Source organism: Apostichopus japonicus, chromosome 4 (genome assembly GCF_037975245.1).
Source record: "Apostichopus japonicus isolate 1M-3 chromosome 4, ASM3797524v1, whole genome shotgun sequence".
Lineage (NCBI taxonomy): Eukaryota > Metazoa > Echinodermata > Holothuroidea > Aspidochirotida > Stichopodidae > Apostichopus > Apostichopus japonicus.
Genome location: NC_092564.1, coordinates 24,842,812 through 24,867,437, shown reverse-complemented (window position 1 = coordinate 24,867,437; position 24,626 = coordinate 24,842,812). Strand labels below are relative to the sequence as shown.

General features: G+C 37.6%; 2 protein-coding genes across 2 annotated transcripts in view; one reads left to right on the top strand and one right to left on the bottom strand.

Annotated features, from left to right (window-relative positions):
• LOC139966907 (uncharacterized) overlaps positions 1-13,014 on the bottom strand; it is a 34,378-nt gene extending 21,364 nt beyond the window's left edge. Inside the window, exons 1-12 of the mRNA XM_071970378.1 lie at positions 12,858-13,014; positions 11,748-11,900; positions 10,270-10,436; positions 9,463-9,630; positions 8,092-8,199; positions 6,602-6,673; positions 5,490-5,723; positions 4,343-4,432; positions 3,407-3,448; positions 2,118-2,364; positions 808-1,386; positions 375-522 (exon numbers count right to left, since the gene is read on the bottom strand). Coding sequence (XP_071826479.1) covers positions 375-522; positions 808-1,386; positions 2,118-2,364; positions 3,407-3,448; positions 4,343-4,432; positions 5,490-5,723; positions 6,602-6,673; positions 8,092-8,199; positions 9,463-9,630; positions 10,270-10,436; positions 11,748-11,820 — 1,928 coding nt within the window. The 5' untranslated portion in view covers positions 11,821-11,900; positions 12,858-13,014. The remainder of the gene's footprint in view (positions 1-374; positions 523-807; positions 1,387-2,117; positions 2,365-3,406; positions 3,449-4,342; positions 4,433-5,489; positions 5,724-6,601; positions 6,674-8,091; positions 8,200-9,462; positions 9,631-10,269; positions 10,437-11,747; positions 11,901-12,857) is intronic.
• Positions 13,015-13,828: 814 nt separating this feature from the next.
• On the top strand, positions 13,829-24,511 carry LOC139966906 (uncharacterized). The gene is made up of 14 exons (XM_071970377.1): positions 13,829-13,964; positions 16,460-16,483; positions 17,196-17,237; positions 17,527-17,577; positions 18,026-18,058; positions 18,511-18,561; positions 19,546-19,590; positions 20,068-20,109; positions 20,481-20,513; positions 20,735-20,797; positions 21,222-21,251; positions 21,862-21,876; positions 22,164-22,240; positions 24,015-24,511. The coding sequence occupies exons 1-14, from the start codon at positions 13,959-13,961 to the stop codon at positions 24,040-24,042; spliced, it is 540 nt and encodes a 179-aa protein (XP_071826478.1). The 5' UTR covers positions 13,829-13,958; the 3' UTR covers positions 24,043-24,511.
• Positions 24,512-24,626: the final 115 nt, after the last annotated feature.

Sequence of the window (24,626 nt, the reverse complement as noted above, 5' to 3'; positions counted from 1 at the left end):
AAACTTTTTAAAGCTTTTTGGTTGCTAGCATACGGCCACGCCTAGCAACCAAATCCAGGTTGCATTTTAAGAGCCCTAAATTTTCCCTCAAGTTTGGAGGCATCTTTTGCATAAATGTAAAGTATTTTATGTCTGATATTGCAGATGTTGTGAAAGACATGTGACCAGTCTTCTAATTTAGCTAATATGATGTGGCCGTATCCTAGCAACAAAAAAGTTTTGAAAAGTTTTTTGCCCAATTTCATCCTTTGAGACATGAGGCAAGTCACCAATGTCAGGTGATTCTGAGAGGGTCGACATGGAATCAAACTAAAAATCTGTTGATTTGGCATGGATTGACTCCAATACCTATTGATGTTTCAAGAAGATATTACCTCAGTAAGCTTTGAAGCTCCAATCTTTCTTGAACTTCTCCGTTCAGATCACTCTCTTCCAGGTGTGTCTGCTTCACCGTTAGTAACATTTCCGTAAATTCACTGCCCGCACCAGTGGCCACTTTCACTAGTAGAGGACCACAGAGATCTATCATACAAGAATAGATTAAATACATTGAAAAAAGGGAAATAAATTTTTGGCCAGAGCAGGAAAAAAGTGTCAGGGAAGGAAAGATGAATATATAAGTATATATATATATATATACACATTAACATTAATGAAGCCCCTGATGTGGGCAACAACTTATACAACATATCTGATGAACAATCAAATTTCATTGCAATAGCTTTTCAACTGAATAGGACAGCTAGATAGAGAGGAAGATAAATAAACACACAGACAGACAAACAGAGAGTTACTCCTCTTTAATACCTTCCTCTGAGTCTGTCCTCTGCAGTTCAGTCTTCTCCAGGTCACTTTCAGGGATCAGTTCCTGGGTGGTGATGACCATCCCGTTGGTGTGGAAGTCGTATTCTAGGTCAATCCCTGAACTGTTCCGGGTATTATCCAACTCAGGAAAGCTTTCATTCACGGCGACCTCTCTTTCGACCTCTCTCGGCAGACTGTTCCCGGCCTCCTTTGGCAGACTGCCTGCCGTCACCCTTGCGGACTCTTCTTCTTCGACTTCTGGCCTGACTTCATCTTCCCGAGCTTTACTCACTTCCACCTTTACTGTAACAGGTTCTGCCTCTTCTGATTCTTTAACGATGACCTCCTCGTCTTCATCTTTGGTTTCGCCTTGTATATCCATGGACGAATCCGGATGAGTCTCTCTCTCATCCCATTCGACATTGATGAACGGATTCAGACTGTCGCCTCCGTTGATTGGCTCAGACGGCTTCTTGTAAGGAGCCTGCAGTGAAAGCAACCAATCATGGCCGTGCTCTTCTCTCTTTCTTTCAAACTCCTTCTTAGCGTCGTCCATGTAGGAAACTTCTAAGCTTTTCGGCGCTAGACAAGCAAAAAAACAAAATAATGCTTTAAGTGCTGGAAATAGTAATGAAGCTTATAAAAACTTGGCACTTTGGTAAAATCTTGCAATCAATTTCCAACAGTAACTCAATCAATGTATTTTGTTACATCTGTCTCCACACCCACCCAACCCTACCCCCCCCCCCCCCATCCCCCAATCCCTAATACATCAAAAGAAGGTTGTCCTGTTTAATAACTGCTACACATCTTTGCAAACTTGCAGATCATTTTTTTACACTACAACAGATACCTTATCCATTGTATGTGTCGCATCCTGACCACCCTCATGCCACCCCCCCCCCGCCCCCAACCCTTTCCATCCATGCAAAGTTTGTCTTGTTACCCATTGATGAGCTTATATACAGTTCATTGGTGTCACAAGACTTACTGACAGTAGTAGACTCATAAAAGTCCATTGATGTCTCAAGACTTACTGACAGTAGTAGACTCATAAAAGTCCATTGATGTCTCAAGACTTACTGACAGTAGTAGACTCATAAAAGTCCATTGATGTCTCAAGACTTACTGACAGTAGTAGACTCATAAAAGTCCATTGATGTCTCAAGACTTACTGACAGTAGTAGACTCATAAAAGTCCATTGATGTCTCAAGACTTACTGACAGTAGTAGACTCATAAAAGTTCATTGATGTCTCAAGACTTACTGACAGTAGTAGACTCATAAAAGTCCATTGATGTCTCAAGACTTACTGACAGTAGGCAAGTCTTCATTTTGTGCTTGTTCTGAGATGACCACATGTCTGACCCTCTTCTTTTTCTTCTTCTTTTCCTTCGCTCTCAGCGATTTGGTCGTTCCCGAAGAGCTGTAGTCTGCTGACTCCTCGAAACTGTCCACGGATTGCTCGGCAAAGCAGGCCGCTTTGGTGACAGGAGACACCGGTACGTCTCTACCTCTGAGAAAGCTGTGATGGACGGTCTTTCTCTGTGTTGGAATGAACTGGGTATACACAGATATACAGTGAATAACTATGACAACAGATAAGGTACTGCTCAGATGGGAAAACAAAAATTCTAATTTTGCTTAATTGCAGGTTCTTAATTTATAAGAATTTGGGTGTTTCATACCCCTCACCTCCTCCTCCCTTGTAATACTTAACCCCAAAGGTCCGTCTTCTCACTATTTCTGCATTGTTACCATGTGAAAGGAGAAAACAAAAGCGTAGCAACAAGATTAATATTTTTCATCTTTTGCTGTTACTCATCAAAAGAAGACTGAAATGGCCAAACTACATTATATAACGAAAAATGCTAATAAACCATCTTAATGCAGTTTTTAATTTGTCAAGCCAAAGGATGGAAACGTAAGCCTGTGTGTTAACTTAACCTATCAAAATGTAGTAAAGCAGAAACTTTTGGAAGTCATATTGTGCACACTTTCCACTCAGAAGGCCAAACCCTTGTCTAAAACTACATAAGTTGTATAAAGCAGTTTCCCCAATGAAGAGTTAAAATCAGTTTTGTTACTGTGTTGCTGATGTTGTGTTTATGTGTCACAATGCCCTAGAGCAGGATTTCCCTAACTTTATCCCCCCACGAACCCCCTGTGGATGTCAGAGTTTTCCACGAGCCCCCAACTTTTCGAGACACGATCTGAGTCATTATTATACTATTATACAGTGCTTCATAAAAGATCAAGTTCATAGTGTAATATTGTAATGAAAAAAAAAAGGGATAAACAAATATTTATTTGGAAACTTCAAGATCAGATCAGGCCTGTGCCTGTTTCATAATTCAGTTATTTATCACATGCACGGTACGGTACTACTATGGCAACATATGCGTATGGAACGCGAAAAGAGTTTGTCGATAGGTACGACTTTTGTACATTACTAAATTATATGATATAATCAGATTTTTGTTCAACAAAAAGTACTCTAGTTTTGACTTTCAGAAACTTCTCACGAACCCCCTGGGATGGATTCACGCACCCCCTGGGGGTTCATGCACCCCAGTTAGGGAACCCCTGTGCTAGAGCTTACCTTAATTTCAGCCTCGGATAAAAGTTTGCCATCTAGATATACCTGTCGTAAACAACAAAATCCGAAAAAAGTATACATTAAAAATAGTTTTCATATTTTCTTGCTTCGGATGGTAGATCGATTTAGGTGTGATGATAAGTATTGTGACACCAAGATCATGAAATATATGTGAAGAATTATTTTGCTGTGAGCAGACAACAGCAGGGAATAATGTATCCGTTATTGCATTGCAAAAAAATGCTATGCAAAAATAATGAAATATGCTATAAAAGTGCAAACATGTCCAGTTCAGCAGTTTGTAGATAGGAACCATATTATTTTTTATAAGAGACAGATTACAGAGACTTCAAACTATTTGAACACTGAATTATTCACTGGCGTAACAAAAACAAAATACTTAACCAATGGTAAAATCATGTTGTATAAACACCAACAGAAGGTATCGAGTACTGTATGGAACACATTATATGCATGCTTAAATATTACAACAAAATTAGTTTGAAACTTACTGGCGAGCTGTCCGACTACTGTATGAAAATCTGTCACAAGGTTGAGAATCAGTGACCATTATTTGAATTTCTAGCATATTTGGGTCATAATGATAACTTTGAAAAAGTTTTACACTCTGTTTGCAGCTGCCAATGATTGAGAACCATATTTAGGGAGTGTTAGCTCAGTACTTAACGCTGGTGCCTTTCAATCATAAGGTCCCGAGTTTGAGTCACTCCAAGATTAATGTATGTCGTCCAGTTACAGAGTTGTTGACAATTGACAATTCATAATCATGGACGTTAATATGAATCTAAGAGACTGACTTGGGTCAGCTTACGGCTTTGATAAGCCAATGATGGCTCCTTCGTGAGTTCCTGCTTGCAGGAGGATCTTAAATACATACAATACATACATATTTCATGAATCTCTCAGAGTGATATTTACCGTTCTAAATGCCGCTCCAGGGGGTAGATTCTTTGTCACCAACTGTCTGTATAAAGGTGCTTGAGATATTGGATTTCCGTGCAAATTTATCTATGAAAAAAAAAAGATTCAAATTTCAAAAGATCAATAAATATTTAGACAGAATTGGAATTGAATCAGTGACCTCAGGATTACAAGCCATGTGCTCTACCAAAGGAGCTATCCAGACCTTTTAGTTGGTGTGGGTCCCTATATAGCCATTTCTGCCCTTTGGTTACCAGTCATAAGCCATGGTACCTTGCATAGTGTGTGCTGTTGTAAGTGTGGGTCCCTATATAGCCATTTCTTCACCAGGGTTACCAGTAAGAAGCCATGTGACATTGCAAAGTGGTGCTATTTTAAGTGTGGGTCCCTATATAGCCATTTCTTCCCTAGGGTTACCAGTAAGAAGTCATGTGACCTTGCATAGCATGTGATGTTTTAAGTGTGGGTCCCTATATAGCCATGTCTTCCCCAGGGTTACCAGTAAGAAGCCATGTGACCTTTCAAAGTGTGCTGTTGTAAGTGTGGGTCCCTATATAGCCATTTCTTCACCAGGGTTACCAGTAAGAAGCCATGTGATCTTGCAAATTGGTGCTGTTGTAAGTGTTGGTCCCTATATAGCTATTTCTTCACCAGGGTTACCAGCCAGAACCCATGGTACCTTGCATAGCGTGTGCTGTTGTAAGCATGCGGGGATCAAACCCAAGTTATATTTGATACGACCCAGAAACGAGGGAAGGGATTTTCATGAGATGTTTGGCGTTTCTTGTACACAAACAATACAGAGAGCATCACCATACAGAATGAAACCATCTATATTAAAAGTTTCCAAAAAGCTTTTTGACATGCTGGATTGTCGACAGGAAGAGAGGAAAACATTCCTTAACATGACTTGAATAAGTCAAAATTATGCAATCAACCATTTTGAGTCAATTTTGCTCTACAGTGTGCAATCATTATTGCCATGGCAACTACAACGAAAAACAGGTTATTTATGACTAGAGCCTATGGAGCCAAAGCTGACTGAAACTAAAATTTGTTGAAACTCTACGAAAAAATTAATTCATCAAGTTGAAATTCTGCTGAAGAATAACCTTTGACCTTTAAAAAAACACTATCAACCCACCTTCGTTATCTGCCATACAGAGTTCAAAGCCAATAACGGCTGTTCTGAGTAAATACAATTCCTCGTTAGTTCGAGAGATTCCAGGTTCTCGTAAAGGTGAACGTCATCCAAGCATTCCAGGTTGTTATTTCTCAAATTCAACGATTTCAACTTCCTTTGGCTGACCTGGCTGAGCGAGGGCACTCTTGTCAAACTGTTATAACTCAAATTTACATGTTGTAGTTCTGTACAGCACTGAAAAATTGAATTAACAAGGGAAAAATGTAACTTTCCTTAAAAAAATCCACACTTACAAGATACTTGCAAATTTATGCTGAATAATAATGTATAGGTGCTTTTAATGTAGGGATAAAAGACAGGAATAAACAGGTGATAAGTGACAATAAAAGCACTAACAAGTTAAAAAAGTTATGACACTAGGGAGACAAGACAAGACAAGGTTTGTGCATAAAAAAACTTGACCATATATGATATCTTTTGCATGTACGCAATAGATATTAACAAGTAGAATCATGTGTTATCCAAGATGGGATTGCTCAATCTTATCTACCAAATGTAAAAGACAGATAATTCGGCTTTGTAAATTAAATTGATGAACATGACATCAGCAGTGGGGTTTTACAGGTGACATATTACAACCTGCACTACTTAGCGTAAAATATATTACGAATCAGCTTAAAAGACAATTCATCATTTGTCAGAGAAATTGGGAGGAAAGCCCTCCAAATGGCTGGCTACACATTACATATGCTGTCATTCTCTAGGGTAAGTAGCAAAAATTTACAAATATTATTGAAAAAAGTCAAAGCCTTCAAATGAGCTAAGAAATGTGTAATATACACATATTGATGAAACCATCAACTATCCCACAGCAGTCTACAAATTTCAAATTGATAAATGCTGCAACTATATGCACACAGAAACATTTTGCAAACTTTGATCACAAGTTTCACCCTGGAAGAGGCTGAAGTGGTTGTTGAATTATTAACGGCTTAATTAACGGTGAATTATGACATGACTCCCCTGACTGAATTTTAACTGGCAATCCGACATAAAATACAATCTATATAATCAATGCTGAAGAAAAGTTAGACAGAAAGAAAGACTCTCACCTCTAAAAATTTACCAGAATTCTTGATTTGGTTGTGGCTTAAGTCTAGCACTCTTAGGGATGGTAAGAATTGCTGTCAATTGAAAAAAAAGAGAGCAGCTAACTAATATGGCTCCCATGTTTCAGATAAAGCAGCTGGTTACATCTGCACTTACACTGGTATTCTAGCATAGCTACCTGTACTCATACTCACCCTTGAGGATTTGTACTCACACTCACAACTGAGGATTTAATTCATACTCACAACCGAGGATTTGTATCATACTCACCCTTGAGGATTTGTGCTCATACTCACAACTGAGGATTTGTACTCATAATCACAACTGAGGATTTGTACTCATACTCACAACTGAGGATATGTTCTCCTACTCACAACTGAGGATTTGTACTCATACGCACCCTTGAGGATTTGTATTCATACTCACCCATGAGGATTTTCATACTTACAACTAAGGTTTTTTACTCATAATCACCCTTGAGGATTTGTACTCATTCACACCCTTGAGGATTTGTATACATACTCACTCTTGAGGACTTGTATTCATAGTCACCCTTGAGGATTTGTATTCATACTCATTTTGCATGGAAGCAGTTTGAATGGAAGTATAGTTAATAGTACAAACTTAGGTACTCTTACTAAAGACCCTTGTATTCATACTTGTACTCATAACATAGGGAATGCTGCTTGTACTCAAACTCATTCTGTTGTACTCCTTACTACAAGTCTCATCATCTCACACCACTATAAAGAGCTTGAGTATAAGATTTAGATGAAACATAACTAATACCAACAAAAAGTCTGATACTCTTCAAAACAAACAGAAACCAACAAACAAATAAATACTATGCCTAAACCTACAACCTTTTCACTATGTATCTAGCCTAGACAGTTTCATCTCAATTTTGTAAACCATTTATTTTCCCTCTTTGACAAGCAGATGATGGGATGTTTCATGATGCATCGCCAACTTATACGCAATACTTCAAACGGACCTTTGCATTCATGATAACGATGGATTGAGAAGAAGAAGCTATCAGGGTATGTGGCTAAGGATACATTATCACATACATCAGAGAATAATTGATTGTTGACATTTTGTGCAGCCTTTTTCAGGGTAATGCACTCACTTCTCATAAAATACCTGAAGCTTTCAGTGTACAGATACTGCCATACACATGACATACACATATTGTACAGCAATTTGCCAATTTTGCATAACATTTTGTAATGCATTACTGATATATTCTGTTTGTTCCAGAAAAAAAAAACATCAATCGACACAGAACATTTATAATGTTTTTGCTGTAACTGAGGTGAAAAATGAATAGACAAGGGGTGTAAAAAGTTACAAAGGTTTAAACAATGCCTCACAAAAAATGAAAGATTAGGATTCAAATAGAGACTTTTTATGGATGAAAACAAAATTCATTTCCCAAAAGCTTCAGTGATTTTGTGGTAAGTGGTTAATTGTACAGTAACATAGTACATACCAAAGATGTATCAAGGCTGGTTAGGTAGTTAAAACTGAGGTTCAAGGTATGTAGGTGAGGCCAGTCCTCTTCATCTGCTATATCTCCACCACACTTACCGACAAGAATCTGAAGAAGAAGGATATAGAAAAAAAAAATCAGAAATGTATGCTTGTATTATTTACTTTCAGTTTCATTTTGAAGAAGCTTTTTGAGCCGGTTCACAAACTAACAGGAAGTATTCTAGGTCTCTATTACTTGACAAGATACTTAATCAAAATGGTGAACTGCAAGTAATGGGAAATTCAGTATATTCCGAAGTAATGTCAATAAAACAAGCTGCTTTGACTCCTAAGTCCTAACAGCCATTTATATTCTGGAAAAGAAAATTCAAGGCTCAATAGAAACATTCGCTTGTTATGTCTCTGCCCTGCTTTGGCTGTCCATGTGAACCAAGCCTTAAGGTGGCATACTTCTATTAGAGTCTTTATCCATCGTCTCGATTGTTCTCCTTCAGGACATGTGCCAAAAAGCAGCTGGAGGACATCTTTTTTGACCTGTTATCAATCATGATCTAGTTTTTGTGGCCTGCATGTTGAAGAGCATGAATGTAAGTACATGTGGTGAGAAAATTGGGTCAATTGAGGCAATTTTAGACCCCTTTAGGCCTCCCAGGAGCAGCTTATGAAGATTGTTTGCTACTGAGTGAAGAGGTTTGTTTACAAGTGATGAAAACTTCCGGCTCGGATAGCAAAAAATCTGCGCGGTCATGATACGGAAAATTGATGGTGCCATGAAAGGCCAACTTGTCAGCTATCCGGTGATGGGTAGCGTTTAGCTAGTGAAAACTTCTATCTTGACTTAGAGACCACATTACTTTTGTGATTTAGTGTGTAAGTCAATGGGGCATTTAATGGGCGTATGCTACCCTATGAAATAAGATATCACATGTGTTTTACATCTGCATGCCATGTCCAACCTTTCATAGAAAAATACAGCTATTAATGTTCCTACCATCAATTCCTAATTTTCTTCAATATGAAAAGTGAATGACAAATAAATACCTCTCTCATGCCACAATGTGAAAACTGTCTCTGTATAAACAATAACCATTGTGTTATATCATTTTGTGTATTCAGCCTTTACAAGAAAGATAAGGCCAAATAAACGGTTTATGATTGTCAAATTAATTATCAGTCAGATATTGTTTCTACAAAGACTATAATGTATCATAACATCGCCGGCCAGGACGGTTACATCACCCTCACAATTCATCCTTATTTGAAGTCCTATGTATTCGTACCTCCTTCCTGCGGCCGCAATTCTTCAAAATTCAAAGTTTGTCAGTCTTTACAGACCAACGTTACAAAAGTCACCTGAAGGCATCCTTACCTCGATCGAGTGCAGACATCGTGTGCATATCAGAACCTGCAACTGTTGTCTCAGGGCGCGCAGTCCTACCAACATGTGGACGGGGGCTTTCCCAATCTCCAAATGGGTCAGTGAGTGAAGACGGGATACATCGATGGCTCCCTGTGGGGAATCTGCACCATGAACCAACTGTAAGTTAAATTGAGAACAGTTATTTCAATAAAACAATAACTCTCAAAAGTGTTCCTATAAAGCATAGAAATTAAGTCTTTCATGCTTTGAAAGGAACATTTACAAACCAGGTTAAATATTGCATCTTGGGTATGTACTAACACTAACACCTCAGTTAGAATAAACAATGATTAATTTTAAGTATTACTTTTTACAGTAAATTGGACAAAAAGAAATTGGTTAATTACAAACCGACATGAAAATGTATTCAAAATAAAATAAAACTGTTAGCAAACTGCATATCCACTAGAGAGCCTGTGTAGGAGAATGTGCTCTCTTCCACCCTTTTTTCTCCACACCTTTCTGTCTTTGTCCTTCTCCAGTTTATTCCCTACCCCCTTCCCTTAATCCTCTCTTTGTCCCTCCACTGTTTATCTCCTACCTCTCCTCTTCCCCTGTTGGTTTCTGTCTTTCTTCTCTCCATCCCTTGTCTACTAATCCCCTTACATCCATCTATTTGTGTTCACCATGCTCATTAACCTGTCTGTATTCTGTGCATGTTTTTGTCCCCTCTGTTACTGTTACTTGTCATTTAGCCTTTGAGAAGATCCTGCTAGGATCGAAACACATGAGAAAGTATTATCAACCGTACCGTACCTTAAGAGCTGGAATTCTGAAACAAAAGTCCCTGAGAAATTCCACCGCCTCTCGTCTGGCAGCATCCAGAATTTCATTTGAATTGTAAGTGACGAACACTTTATTCAAGGAGGAGAGATGAGACGAGAGGATGGACAACTTCTTCTCTTTCATCAAGAGATTGTTCTCTGGGGAAGATGAGAAATATACAGAACAATGATGATGAAGACGGTTGATGTCAAGCTCATCTGTCTTGACCTGAAATTCAGTGAAATAATGTTTTTCCCCTTAAAAATACCTTCTAGACAACTGTAATAAAATGGGCACACATATCTTTCAAAGGCGACACAAACCCAACCATCATCTTAGGAGTTTACAGCAGAGATCGTTGTAAATGAAAAACTCCTTCAGAACGGCCAAAATATTCTTGTGCCATATTAGACTTATCCTAGTTTAAAAGCTATCATCTTGTAAATTATTTGTGATATCATAGGGCCAATGGTGTCAGAGGCCATCTTACTACGAAAAATTATTCCCAGGGTTGTAGCATATCAATCTGAATATTTTATCCTAAGCCCTATGACTTCTTTTCTGCCTGTCTGAAGGTGACCTCTTTGCTACATTTCTATCGTCTAGGAGACATTTAACTGTTTGATGTAAGGGACAATGTACTCTGCTTTGCTACAAACACCACAGAGCTCTATATCCTTTAACATGTCTATGTTCCTCAGTGGCTGAGAGTAGATTTGTTACTGACTGCATAGCTTTATATAATTTGTAAGGTTATCACTCCATAAGGATATATATTAAGGAAATTGATCATAAAAACCAGCATTCTACTTTAAATTGGGAAAAAAGTGAAAGAGATACTCAAGAAAACAAGGACAAGAAGAAAGAAAAAGAAAGAAAAAAAAGAAGAAAACTGAAACTACTGCTTTGAATATCATCAATTTTTTAGACAAGGTCAATTTTTTGCTTGGTGGGAATTGGGCAAATTAGTAAAGGTTTATTTAATACTGTACCCTCATGATAAAATATGACCTTCAACAGAATTTCTCTTTTAAATTTGCCACTACATTGTGAGAGACAGCCTTTTGTCTTTACCAAAAAAAAAAAAACATGTCTTCAGCCATAGAAACAAAGCACTTTATACAATTTCTTACAAAAGTTTATCACATGCTGTTGTCAGCTCACACACACTAACCTCTTCCTTACAACTATTCATTGCCAATGAACATGAAAAGACAACTATTAACCTGCAATCTGTGTACAACACACAGCTTGCTGAACCGTTGTATCATTAATGTTCACTTTGTTAATAGAACCAAGCAATACATACAAGAAACATGACAACTACCGATGTGAGACACTGTGAATCACAAATCCCTTGAAAATTAAATTAATTAGTAAACGTTCATAAAGAGCTATCAACTCAACCATAAACTTCTACGGTGTAGATGTTGTAACATTAAAGTTGTTTCGGTTAAGCTTCTACTTACCCAAGTTGCCATCTTTGACAAAGTTGTACAGCTCCATCACCAGGTCCCTTCTCGTACTGGTTGTGTCATCCATCGTAGGACAGCTTGATCCAGCACCGATCTCGATGGAGAAAGGATCACCGTGGAGACATATGGATACAGTACAGTATATCTCTGAAATATAAGCAACATACAAAGAAATTACTATAAACATACAAAGACATTCACTTTATGACAGAACAATATACCGAAAGCCAGCCTAGTGAACGTGATGTCAATTGCATCTGTAAAGTTTTGTTTGTGAGGTTTCAATAACCAGACGTAAATGCATCATTATTATTAGACTTAGCAAATATATTCTTATATGGCTATGCAGATCAAGTTAGGCATACTTACTGTAGCTAGGCAACACATATTTAAATTGCATGCTACTTATACTGTACTCATATTTAACATTTAACAAAATCCAAATCACTCAACTGTATGCGTTTTTCATGTGTTGTTCCTCAGAAATGTAATGATCTCAAAATATTTATTGTTCTGTGCCTATGCAATGTACAGTTGAGCAGTAGTTGACCACAAAATGGCTACTTTGTCAAGTTCTTTCAAACCCCGAAATTGACACATTCGTTGATTAGCTAACTGTAACTTTGTAGGTATACATCCATTGACTCTGGATGCAGTTTGCTACCGTATCCTCTGAGCCTCTAAGCTCAGGTCCCAGAGAGTAGTGGTACCATGTTGAGGTAATGTTGGTTATTGTTAGGGAGTAAGATCGGCAAATGCCAAAGATATATGCAAAACTGGGGGAGGGTGTTAAATGCTCAAAAAAACACAATTTGATGAGCACATAGGCTACCTGAAATGGATTCAAACTCATGAAATATGTAACTCTGCTTCGCTGCAAAAAGTTTAGGTTGCCTGCTGTATCGTTGCTAGTAGTATTTCAATATGCGTCAATTACGAAGGTGCGTATGAAGTCTTTACTATACATGTATTGTAGACCAATTGCAATATGTTGTTTTCATTAGGCTACTTAGGCCTAGCCTAGCCCTAAATGATTAACGTTACGCACAGCAGTTTTGACAAAACTGTCTGTAAGTCTACTGTAGAACTAAGGGTAACCACTACCTGCCACTAATATTTAAGTAAGTCTCTGACTGCTATTGCTGCTCCCCGAAGCTACCAAACAGTGATACAAGTCGAGTTTGTCTCTAGCCTTCAGCACGGATTTGTTGTGCCCGATCCACTGTACAGTGTACCTACGTATAAACTGTGCTTGAACCGAACACACATGTATGCAATTGTTATGATGTAAAGATCACATGACGAGCTCTCTGCTCTCCCTCTCTCTCTGTGTGTATTTGTGGTGTTTACAAACATTTGGGTCAATGCACTTTGTACAATCACAAAACGAGCGGCCAACTCTGTTCGTACAGCATGTTAGGTATTCATATTCCACTTTCACAAACTGCATGTATTTTAACTTGCTTGACATTGGTTGGATATTTGCCGGAGACCTATGTTGTATATTTTTATTCAAAAAACGAGCATCATGTTAATATCTCCTTAAAAATCGTTAAGTTTCCCTGTATCAGTGGAGCCTCCTTGCAGTACAGGGTACCATGTATATGTATTTACCATAGAAATTAATCAAATATATGGCATTTACACAAATTGTGTTTTTTGCTATTTCATTCCCACCCTCTTTCTCAAGTTTCAGCAAATGCGATCCTGAATTATTTTGTTATCAGAGTGATATTTAACAATCTAAAATAAGAGGTTCCCTTAGTATATAGTAAATGAAAAGTATCGTGTTATTACCAAGCAATGTGTTTCATTTTGAATTTTACAATTAATCATTTATGAATTTTGCAATTTTTCCTTTCGGTCAGTTTTCGGCCCGGTAGCTACATTAGGACCTAGGTTTTTACTCATCTTCCCTCCCACGAACCTTTAGAAGGGATTCAGGGTTCTCTGACGTCATTCCATTCGTTGAAAAGAAAATCGATTTCTCAGGACGTCCCTTGAATGAAGAGATTTCAAGGGATCTGGGAACAGATTATTGTTGTCATGTAAACTTAATAAACGGTTACTGCCTCTCTGCGGCCCCAATGAACAAACTTAAATCGATAAGTGGTGATTTGACGAGACTTCAGGTTAGCGCTGTAAAACGGATTGGACATCTAGACTTAATATAACGTCTTATCAACATAACTATTATATATCAAAATGGCGGTAAGTATTAAACATTTTATTCCATAGACTTATAGGGCCTATGATCACATTTCTTTGCTGTTTAATTCTGCTTCATTGCGTATTTGTTGAAAAATGTTTGTGTAATGTCAAAAAAACTGTCACTCGCCCACCTGTTTGTCTTTGTATGTATGATCAGTATATGTATATATCAGCTAACGTGTTGTACGTGTTGTATTGTATTGTATTATTTTATTTTATTTGTTGCATGCCGGTAACGATGTGTCGGGGAGGAGGCCTGGGTGCCATGTCCGGCCCCTGAGTTTGTATTCGGCGAAGAGGGGAGGAGGTGCCATGACAAAAATGCTTGCCGATGTCCGTCTGGGGTAGTGGGCGCCCATTCCTTTAATTAATTTTTCTTTGTGGGTGGTAGGGCGGCCTAAATGCAACGTGGTACTACTTCATTTAAACTATACAATTGCGTATGGTACATGAATTCATTCTTGAGCGTGTGCTATTACATGTCAACAATTTGGGAGAAAAACCTGCAATGTAACAAACGAATCAGTTGGCTATTATAATCCTTATCGTTGAAACACGGAATCCTGTGTTACCACAAGTAGCTACAGGGGCGTATCCAGGATTTTCCAATAGGGGGGGCGCCAGGCATGAATGATCGCCGTCCTGGGGGATGGGTCTAAGGGGAGGGGTGTACAATTTTTGCTTTCAAAGAAGGGCTGAAATGCAAAATGGTGTCATATGCATGGGCGGCGATCCGTACTTCCGAGTGGGGGGGGGGGGGGAATATGACCTTGTTGACTATCTAAGCGTAGCGCCACCATGAATTGGCGCGAAGCGTACAAGAAAATTTTGGGATTAACAAACCCTCTAGATGGCCGGAACGGCACTTCCCGAGGTTTCCAAGCGGCATATACCCAACTTTAAAATAGGGATGTCATGTCCGAAATATCTCATAATCAGGATCCAAAGTACTTTTTTTTTAATTTCGGGTGTTATTTTGGGAAAATTGCCCCTGTCAATCTTGTTTCAGGCGCAACGTTAGAATGTTCGAGAGCTCTGTTATATTATTCGATGAAGAAAATGGCCTCATGCAGGCTATTATAGGCCTATACACATGCAATACACAATTACACATAGTTACATTCCTAGGTACCGATTGCTAGGGCATCCAGGTGAAACGTGTATTAAGCATTACCCTGGTTACATGAGATTCTCAGCTGTTCGAGGGAACATGTACGTGTGTAGGCCTACTATAGGGCCTATATGAATACTATGAGGGTGCATATATGTACTATATCAATATCGTGGGCGCAATAATACATTTTGTTGTTATAGGGCCAATGAAGCCAACAGTCAACTATTTTTGCTTTATAAAGACGCTTTATTTGAAAAGATCGCACTGCGTTTATGGTAGGCGAGAAATGAAGCTAAAAAAGAGCCGTACATTAACGAAGATGCATAAATGTAGGCATGAAAATATTCTTATCCATGGCATTTGGTGGGGGGGGGGGATATGGTGCATTACATCCCCTCCAACCATTTTCATGGGGGGATATATCCCCCCTCCACCCAGGATCGCCGCCCATGGCCATATGTGATCCATTTTTCGACCTTAATAATAAGCAACATTTCCAGTAAATATGGACACAAAATGCACAATTTAGTATGGCTGGCATGTCATTTAGTGTTTATAGTGATAATACAAACACAATTACCGTCTATGTTTCTAAAACTATTATGCCGCCGAACTTCGCCAGAACCTTTTTTTGGCAAACAAAAAATAAGGCATACGGGAGGGAGGGGGGGGTTGAGCGATCACCGACATTTCACATAAAGGTCGTCATCAATTTTTTTTTTTTTTTTTTGCTAAACTTTTTTTTTTGTTTGGTGACGGCCAATAGGGGGGGCGCGCGCCTGTTGCGCCCCCCTGGATACGCCCCTGTAGCTAGCTATAGCTATATATATATGCAACCACCGAACAATATATTTACCACAGGGTTTACATATATGTAGTGTGATCCTTCGCTCTATAAGTTACGTTGCCAACCTTCCGATGGACATGCAGGACCTACTTGAAAATAAACACTGACGTGTTTATAAATCGCCGCTAGTAAGTTATATTAATGGCGGTAGGTAGAAGCATTCGTTGGGTGCAAATAATGGAAGGAGTTCGATACAGTTTAATTATTTGCAATTATGTTGTGACCACGTGACCAGCAGTATACCGCTGAGTTAGGTATATATATGCACAACTAATGATAACTGTAGACGATTCAGCATATAGTATGAATGTAGCTCATGTAAAAATTATCGCCCTCAGTAAAACCGGGCCTCCTTACTTTGTCATTAGTCATTTATATCACGTTAGGGTACAGTATCTTATTGAAAATTAAAAAAATTAATATATATATTCAAACTAATTATTAAATGAAAAATCAAATTAAGAGTGCAATTTTCATCAATTTGCTCATCACATACCCTTAACTGGTTTATTCATTTGATTATTCAATGCACAGTATCAAGTTGGCGGTCAGCATAATGTAAGTACAAACTGTGACAATTCATTTCTAACGTTTTTTTAACAAGCATAGTTTCCCGAAATTTTTTTTGACTATCCTACACAGAATTTGCTTCCCGAGAGGAGGTGCGCGGGCAAAGAGAATATAATAAATGTACAGAACTCAACGCTCTCGTTCTGTTATAACAGCCTAAGTTCAAAAATCCACTGCCAAATCAGACATATATATTGATAGTTATACCAGAACTAGCAACTTTCACCCAACTTTGTTTGTATATAGGATAGGCATAACATGTCAATAATTTGTCACTACCTTGCTTTTGTTTTATGAGAGAGAGTTTCTTGGAGAATATTAGCGACGTCTATCCAAGTAAAACTATGTGTTTACAAAGTTTAAATATATAACAAAATATTTTATGTACGCGCATGTTTTTGGTATATAAGGTATAGTCATAATATGTCAATTTGTCATTACCTTGATTTTGCTTTTCAGAGAGAGCCTTGGAGAAGATTAGCGACGGCTATCCAAGTAAAACTATATGTATATAAAGTTTAAATATATAACAATATATTTTATGTACGCATTCAATCACACGTAGGCCTATTTAGGGAATAGGAGTGCCGGGGAGGGGGGGGGGTGGAGAAGAGAGTTTGCGTTGTAGTTGTACATCTAACCAGCAATGTAGTTTTCCAATTTTAATCAATGACTGTGTCTATTTCAAACTTTACCACAGATAATTCACACAGGTGCACCGGGCAACCAACAACACATTGTGGTAAGTTTCGTACGGTTAGAGACCTACATTTTGCCACATTGCTTTTATATATAAGTAAATAGAGAGTTATGTGTAAACTTTGATAAATAATATCGACAATCAGTTTATGTTTTGATATTGGAAAGTGTTCAAACGTTAATAGTCACATTAACTATATGGTTTAAGAAATGCTCATATTAATCACCGTAATTATATTTTCACAATTCATTAACACACTAATTCATAATCGTTATAATACAGGCCTTCCTATATATATAAGCCATAACCTCCTATATTTTTATATTACCAGATTCAACAACAACAACCCCAGCAGACGATACCGCAACAGACAGTAACCATGGTAACAACTTTTGCCTTTCTTTCAGTCTGTTACTTTACATCATAGCTGCTTTGAAAGGGAAAAGAACATTCATAACACGAACAAATGTTAAAACCCTTTAAAGGCCATCTGCATTAAGCCTCCATCATTGATACAGGTCAAAAACTTGCTAAATTTTCTTCACAATTTACCTCCTGACCATTAAACTATTCCCTGATGTTGAGAAGAATAAATACAGATAATAGCCTAAAGGTATCCTAACACAGGGAAAATGTCTTTCTATAGCAGCATTACAACAACTATTCTGAGTGTCATGAAAACGGATTTACTTTATTCATCTATCTATTCATCCCATTTGTCTTGATTTACCATTTTACTCTTTAATATAAATGAACGAAAAATAATGAGTCATTAAAAAATAAAAAATGAATGATAATCTTTATGAATATGAGTGTGTTTCTTTTCTTAGATAAATCCACAACAACCACAGGGTCACATGATCGTAAGTTATATTAATTCTTATATCAATATTTCTACACTAAGGCGTTTCGTCTGAATTTATCGAAGTGTAATAAATTTTATTTTTGAGGAACTTACTTTTGAGCTTTCAATAAATTGTTACAATCTTTTAGTGTCTGTGAGAGAACCTTCGAAAACTTAGAAAGAGAGTATAAAAAGTCAATTAAAACATAAATATATAAATTTTATGACCATGGCAGGACTTAGAGAAAAGAAACATGAAGCCTACATTGGAAGCACATTTCGCGATTTCAAAAGTGCTTAAGTTAAGAAAGAAAGCTACTTAAATTTTAATTAATATTCAATAATTCAGATTGACATTCAGAAATATAGATGGATTAGTATTTAGGAACTTAATAATGAAGCACTTTTTCTTGTATTCATAAGTAAATGAGTCTCTTCCCTCCCCCCCCCCCCCCTTTCTTTATTTCTCAGATCCAGCACCAAAATCCAGCACCTCAACCTCCTCCTCCGCAACATGTTGTTGTAAGTATCACAATCAAACAGTCGTCCTTGTAATCTGAGAATGGATGACTACAGACGAACACCAGGGGCGTCGTGCGAAAATAAATTGGGGGGGGGGGGCGTGAGCATGGGTGATGACTATTTAAGCGGACCGCCACCACAGGTTGGCGCGCAGCGTACAAGAAAATTTTTCGTCTGGCAGACCCCTCAGATTGCAGGAAACGGCACTTCCCAAAAATTGATAAAAATTTCCGGCAATTTTTTATTTTGGGAGATATTCTTACCTCAAGTTGGTGGCGCTATGTACATTTGACATCAAATATCAAACGCGAGCTTAGGACAAACATATTCAAAGGCAATGGCATTACTAATCCCGATATGTCGTCTTTGAGGTGTGTGGAAAATCCGCAATGACCATCAAAGAGCAATTGACTATTTAGTGTTCTTTTCGATTTCGAAAACACTTTTTTTCTTAAATTATGACAACCTTTTATGACACCTTTGACAAAATTTGGGGGGGGGGGGGGGCAATAGGCACGACGCCACTGACGAACACGGGTTTAATTATAGCCGGAAAAGGCACTCTCTTCGGGCAAACTTAACAAACTTAACAACCCAATCAGTTCTAGTATAAACGGTATTTTTTCCATTTTGGTATCTTAGCGACATCATTCATTCACGACAATCGATCTATCACCATATACTGGGACATAAACAGAAATCGAAAGGTTGGTGTGGCAGCGTGACCTCTAGGGCGGGGGAGGGGGAGGACTCAATTGTACTACTGACAAACTGCATGCAGGTATATGTTATCATTGACAAAAGTGCAGTTAACTTTAACGTTACATTACATTCATTACGTAACATTACATTACGTAATAGGTGGTATGGGGTGGTAATCCGGTCCCTTGCCGGATTTACTTTTATTGTTTGTCCCTTTTTCTTCTTTCTGTTACGAAAACTGCACAAAAATATTCCGAAATGTTAAATTTCCCTTTACTACAGGTCCATCAACAAGCCCCTGGAGCCATACCAGGACAGGTCACGATGGTGAGTAGGATATATAGGTCCAAGTGAATTGTCATACACCCCTACTGCACCTATACTGTGAATCGTCATACACCCCTACTGCACCCCCATTCATCCCTACTCAACCTCACTCCATTGTCTAGCGTGTATCAATTGAATACAGGTTAATAACATCATTACCGATACCGAATGAAAGCTTAAAGTGATATAAGTGTCACATTCGCGCCTGTTCCTCATCTTGCATACATATGTTTTACAATTGTGTAGTTTACTCCTCTCGCAAGTCACAGGGGTTATTTTAAGTCACTCAAAGAATCTTTATAAAGCTCATACGTGTTCTTTACAAATATTTCAAATACTTAGACACATCTATCTAAACAATATTATCGTATCCAAGTTGTTATTTTGGTTTTCTCTCTGCAAGGTATTTTAACAATCTTGGAGCCCTTTTTCAAATTGTGCTCCTAGCAAAGTGATTCTTTCTCTCTTTATATGCAGATCCAACAACCTCCACCACCACCAGCACCAGCAACCACAGTGGTAAGATTCCTTTTAGATGGCATTAAAATCTAGCACCGCTTCAACAACAAAAAATTCCGAGGTGGAATCATATATATATATATATATATATATTAATATATATATTAATATACATATATATATATATATGTATATATATATATATATATATATATAAATTTATATATATATACATATATATACATATATATATATACATATATGTATATATATATATCTATATATATATAAATCATATCTATATATATATAAATCATATATATTTATATATAAATCATATATATAAATCATATATATAAATCATATATAAATCATGATATATGTCTTTAACATTTTTTCACTGTCTTGATATCCTTTTTATTTTTCCTTAGGTCCACCAAGGTCAACCACATCAGGCCACTGTAGTAAGTATGCATATGTGATACTCATTGTGACATAATGATGTAAAAGAAGAGTCTAAAAAAGAAGGGGAAAAATACGACCTCAAAAACCAAGCAAACAAACAAAAAACAAACAGACAGACAACAAATAGTTGATCATTTGAACAAAATAAATACAACCATTGTTAGAGGAATTTTATAATCTTTTAAAAATAATTTAGTTATCTTACATCCTTGTTATATAGGTACAACAAGCACACCCAGCACCCTATCCAGCACCCTATCCAGCACCCCACTCAGCAACCGTGGTAAGTTTATACACGCATTGTGAACAAGGTATATTGAATCAGTTTTGTCTTGAGAAAGCGACAAATACATGGGAACATGAATTATTACTCCCCATCCCCCCACACCCATCCCAGAAGTATTATTAGTATGTAAATAGTGTAGATTGGCAACTGAAGTAGATGTAACCAGAATGTAATAGAACCATAGCCAATAAATGAACCATACGGCTAATTGTCAACGATACCCTTAATACTTCTAGTAAATTGCAATACATTTCATGGAGCAGCTTCTTCACCTATTTCAGTTTAAAATTAAAGTTAACTTTCAAAGTAACACAAATTTTGTATTTTGTTGTTAACCAATTTTCACAGTTGGTACATTATAATCAGAAAAAGTAATTTTCTAAATAATGAGAACTATTTTTTGTTAACCACAAATTCACAGGTTCAACCGTCTGCACCACCACAACAGTTTGTAAGTTCATTTACATTTGATCTAATACTCTTCATTTTCATCGTCAGTACTTGACTTTGTAGCAGTGGTGTATGCAAAGATAAAGGGGGTGAGGGAGGGGGACTGTCCCCCTCCTTCCATCGTCAGTTGAGGGAAATGGGGTTTTCTTTGTGGGGGGGGGGGTGGGATGGTTCAGATTGGGGTGGGGGATGGTAAAGTCGAGGGATTTTACCATTCAGCCAGGAAAGAATTAGACCACTGTTATGGACCTGCACCTCATATTCCACCTCAAAATAAGAGCTTATGAGTAATTTATTAGTACAACCTTGCGTTTAGAGCTAATTACAGACCTAATTTATAGTCTAGTTATGCCTAAGGATGCACCATGCCCTTCTTCATGAAATCTTTTATTCATCTATCTGTCCCTTCCATAAAATTCCCAATTTTCTTTTCATCCTTGACATCTGTATCTGCAAACGAGTTTAATTCAATTACTTAGTTTTAATATTCCATGACATAACAAGATATCTCAACCTTTTTTATATAGACACAATCAATTCAATTTTTATATTTTTGTTATCATTATTTTCTCCCTATTTATAATGATATTCTCTTATCTTTCTTATTAAAGGTACAAGAACCTCCTGTAAGTCTAATTCAACAAGCTTTACTATAAAGAGTTAAACCCCCAAGGATATACTTGGTTAAATTAGTAAGCCAGGGGGGTGTCTGATTTTGATGTAAATGATACACAGTTTCTGTTTTTTAAAGAAAAATATCTGGTATGCCAAATATTGGTTATATTTATATTTTTTTATTTTTTATTGTTTTAGTTTATTTGATTATATATATATTGCTGATTTCAAAATGTTTGACTGAGGGTCTTTACGAAATGATCTTATTCCATTCTTTTTTATCTTTGCTTTTACATAGCCTGCCCAGCCAACACAAGTAATAGTGACCCAACCAGCTGTCCAAGTAGCACCAAATCCTCCACCACAAAGGAAAAGGTAAGTTATTTCCATATGTGCAGACTATAAGACAATCAATGAGGAAAATTATTTTAATGGTGCTATTTTGCTTAAACCAAGAAATTAGGGCCGATTGCAATTTTCAAGTGAACTTCTTGTGAAATAAGTAACATTAAAAACATCTTCTTTCATCTGATTAGGTTTGACAAATTGATACAAAGTAAACTTTGATTGTATTAAGGTACATTTAGATGGTAATTATTGTTACAAGTTTATGAAAGTATGACAATAAGAAATCCCTCCTCCCCCCCAATTCCTATACCCAAATTATGCTAGACTCTTATTTGCATCTGCACTGTAACTCTCATATGCCCAAACTCAGCATTGATGTGTTAGCAGCATGATATAACTAGAGCACCAATGGTGCAGAAGCTCATACCTTTTCGAGCTTAAAAATGTAGGGCCCACAAAACTTTGTGGCCCACCAAATTTCAGGCCATTTTTCAGATTCCACCAACTTTGGGCCCATGAGGGATAACCCCCCCCCCCTTCGTTAGCAGAATCCTTGCCACACCACTGGCTATAATTCCTATTTTCCCCCTTTAAATCCTATTTTACCCACTCTCTCAAACAATACCACTGACCTACCCTATTAGACTTTCTCCCCTCTACCTGAGCAGACCTGAAGCACTCCTTGCCAAATTTTGGCTGGCTGCCTACATACCTCAGGCTCAAAGACTTCTAAGAATCGGCAAGTGCTGATTGGCTATTGGGCTCTCACGCTTACAGTTCAACAGTTAATAACAACTCCCAGTCCTGCTTTAATTCCACTAACAGCCTCTGCAGAGCTTAACCACAAATGTAAACAAACACTGCAGAGACTGGGAGACAAATTAAAGGAGCTTTGGCAAAAGGTGAAGGCTCAGATTTTTTTAAACAATGGGGATTAATTGTAATTAATTAACTTTTGACCAAAAATTATTAGGCATCACCTTATTCATACACAGTCCAACAATCATCAGTTCAACTTTGAATATGATCCATCAAAATCTTGAGGAGATTGAGATATTTGAAAATATTACAAAGAATGACCCCCGATGACCCCCTAAATGACATTTGACCTCAATTTTCCGAACACCCCTCGTAACTCTCATCCTGAGGAACGTTGTGACCAAGTTTCATTATAACTGGCCATACACTGTACGAACAGGAGCAATTTGAAAATATTGGGCCCCGGCCCGGGCCACAAAAGACCCCTAGTTGATCTTTGATCTCAAATTCATGAACACCCTGAAGGTAAAACTTCCGTAGTACTATCGTGACAAACCCTAAACATTGTACCATGGAATCTGTAGGAGAAGAAGCATTTTGCGTATTTCCACAAAATGGCCCATTACGGCCCACAGGTGACCTTTGACCCCAAATTTCGGACCATCTCTGATGGCCCTATACCCAATGGTCCTTGTGTCCAAGTTTCATGAAATTCCATCAAACACTGTGCGAGTGGGAGCGGTTTTCCCAATTGTTGACGGATAGAGTGATAGACGCCGCACTGTAACAATAGCTCACACCAGCATGCTGGTATGAGCTAAAAACACAGTGTACACTGTAAGATTCATAGATATGAGGAAAGTTTAACTGCTCCCTTTTTCAAAAATATATTCCAAAGCTGATTTCTCAGAGACAAAAGAGCCAATAGACGAGGTAGAACAGGTGCATTGATGGGCGAGGAATAGAAGTAAAAGGTTATATTTTTGGGGCGTATGTTTTATCATATTTATTCAAAATTCCTTTACCTGCTTTCTTTTGACAGGCAGTCAAGCACATGCTCCATTTTATGATCTCTCGTTTCCTCATGGTGACCAGTTATCAACCCTACTGATTTCCTAAACATGGCTGGTGATATCTTGGAGGGTCACAATCCTCCCAAGAAAAAGTGCATTCAGGAAAAAATCTAAAAAAGACTGGCAGGTTAAAACTTGAAGGCAATCCTGACAAAGTTTTCATCTCCGACAACAACCAGTTTTCCTGTCAGCATGGCACTTACTTCAAAGAAACTTCCGTGTTTGGCACGGATAAAATAAGTTTTTTTGTCAGGATGTGACCAACCTGTGTACATATATTTGCAACGTTTTTGTCCACAACAAGTGACAATAACCTTTAGGAGTTTCTGTACATTTCTATACCTGTACAATTTATGAACATGTACAGAATACTGTTATTTGCAATTTATATATATATATTTTTTTGGCACGAGGTTATACAGTTTCTTATTCTTGAGTCAGTTAAACATGTGCATTATACACAAAAGCCTTTGTGTATGTGGTTTGTTTTCTCTCTATTGTGTTTTGTGTGTGTCTGTGTTTTGCCTTTTTGGCATTGATTACATCTTTCTTTTTGTGTCTGAATTTTGTAGAGGTTCACT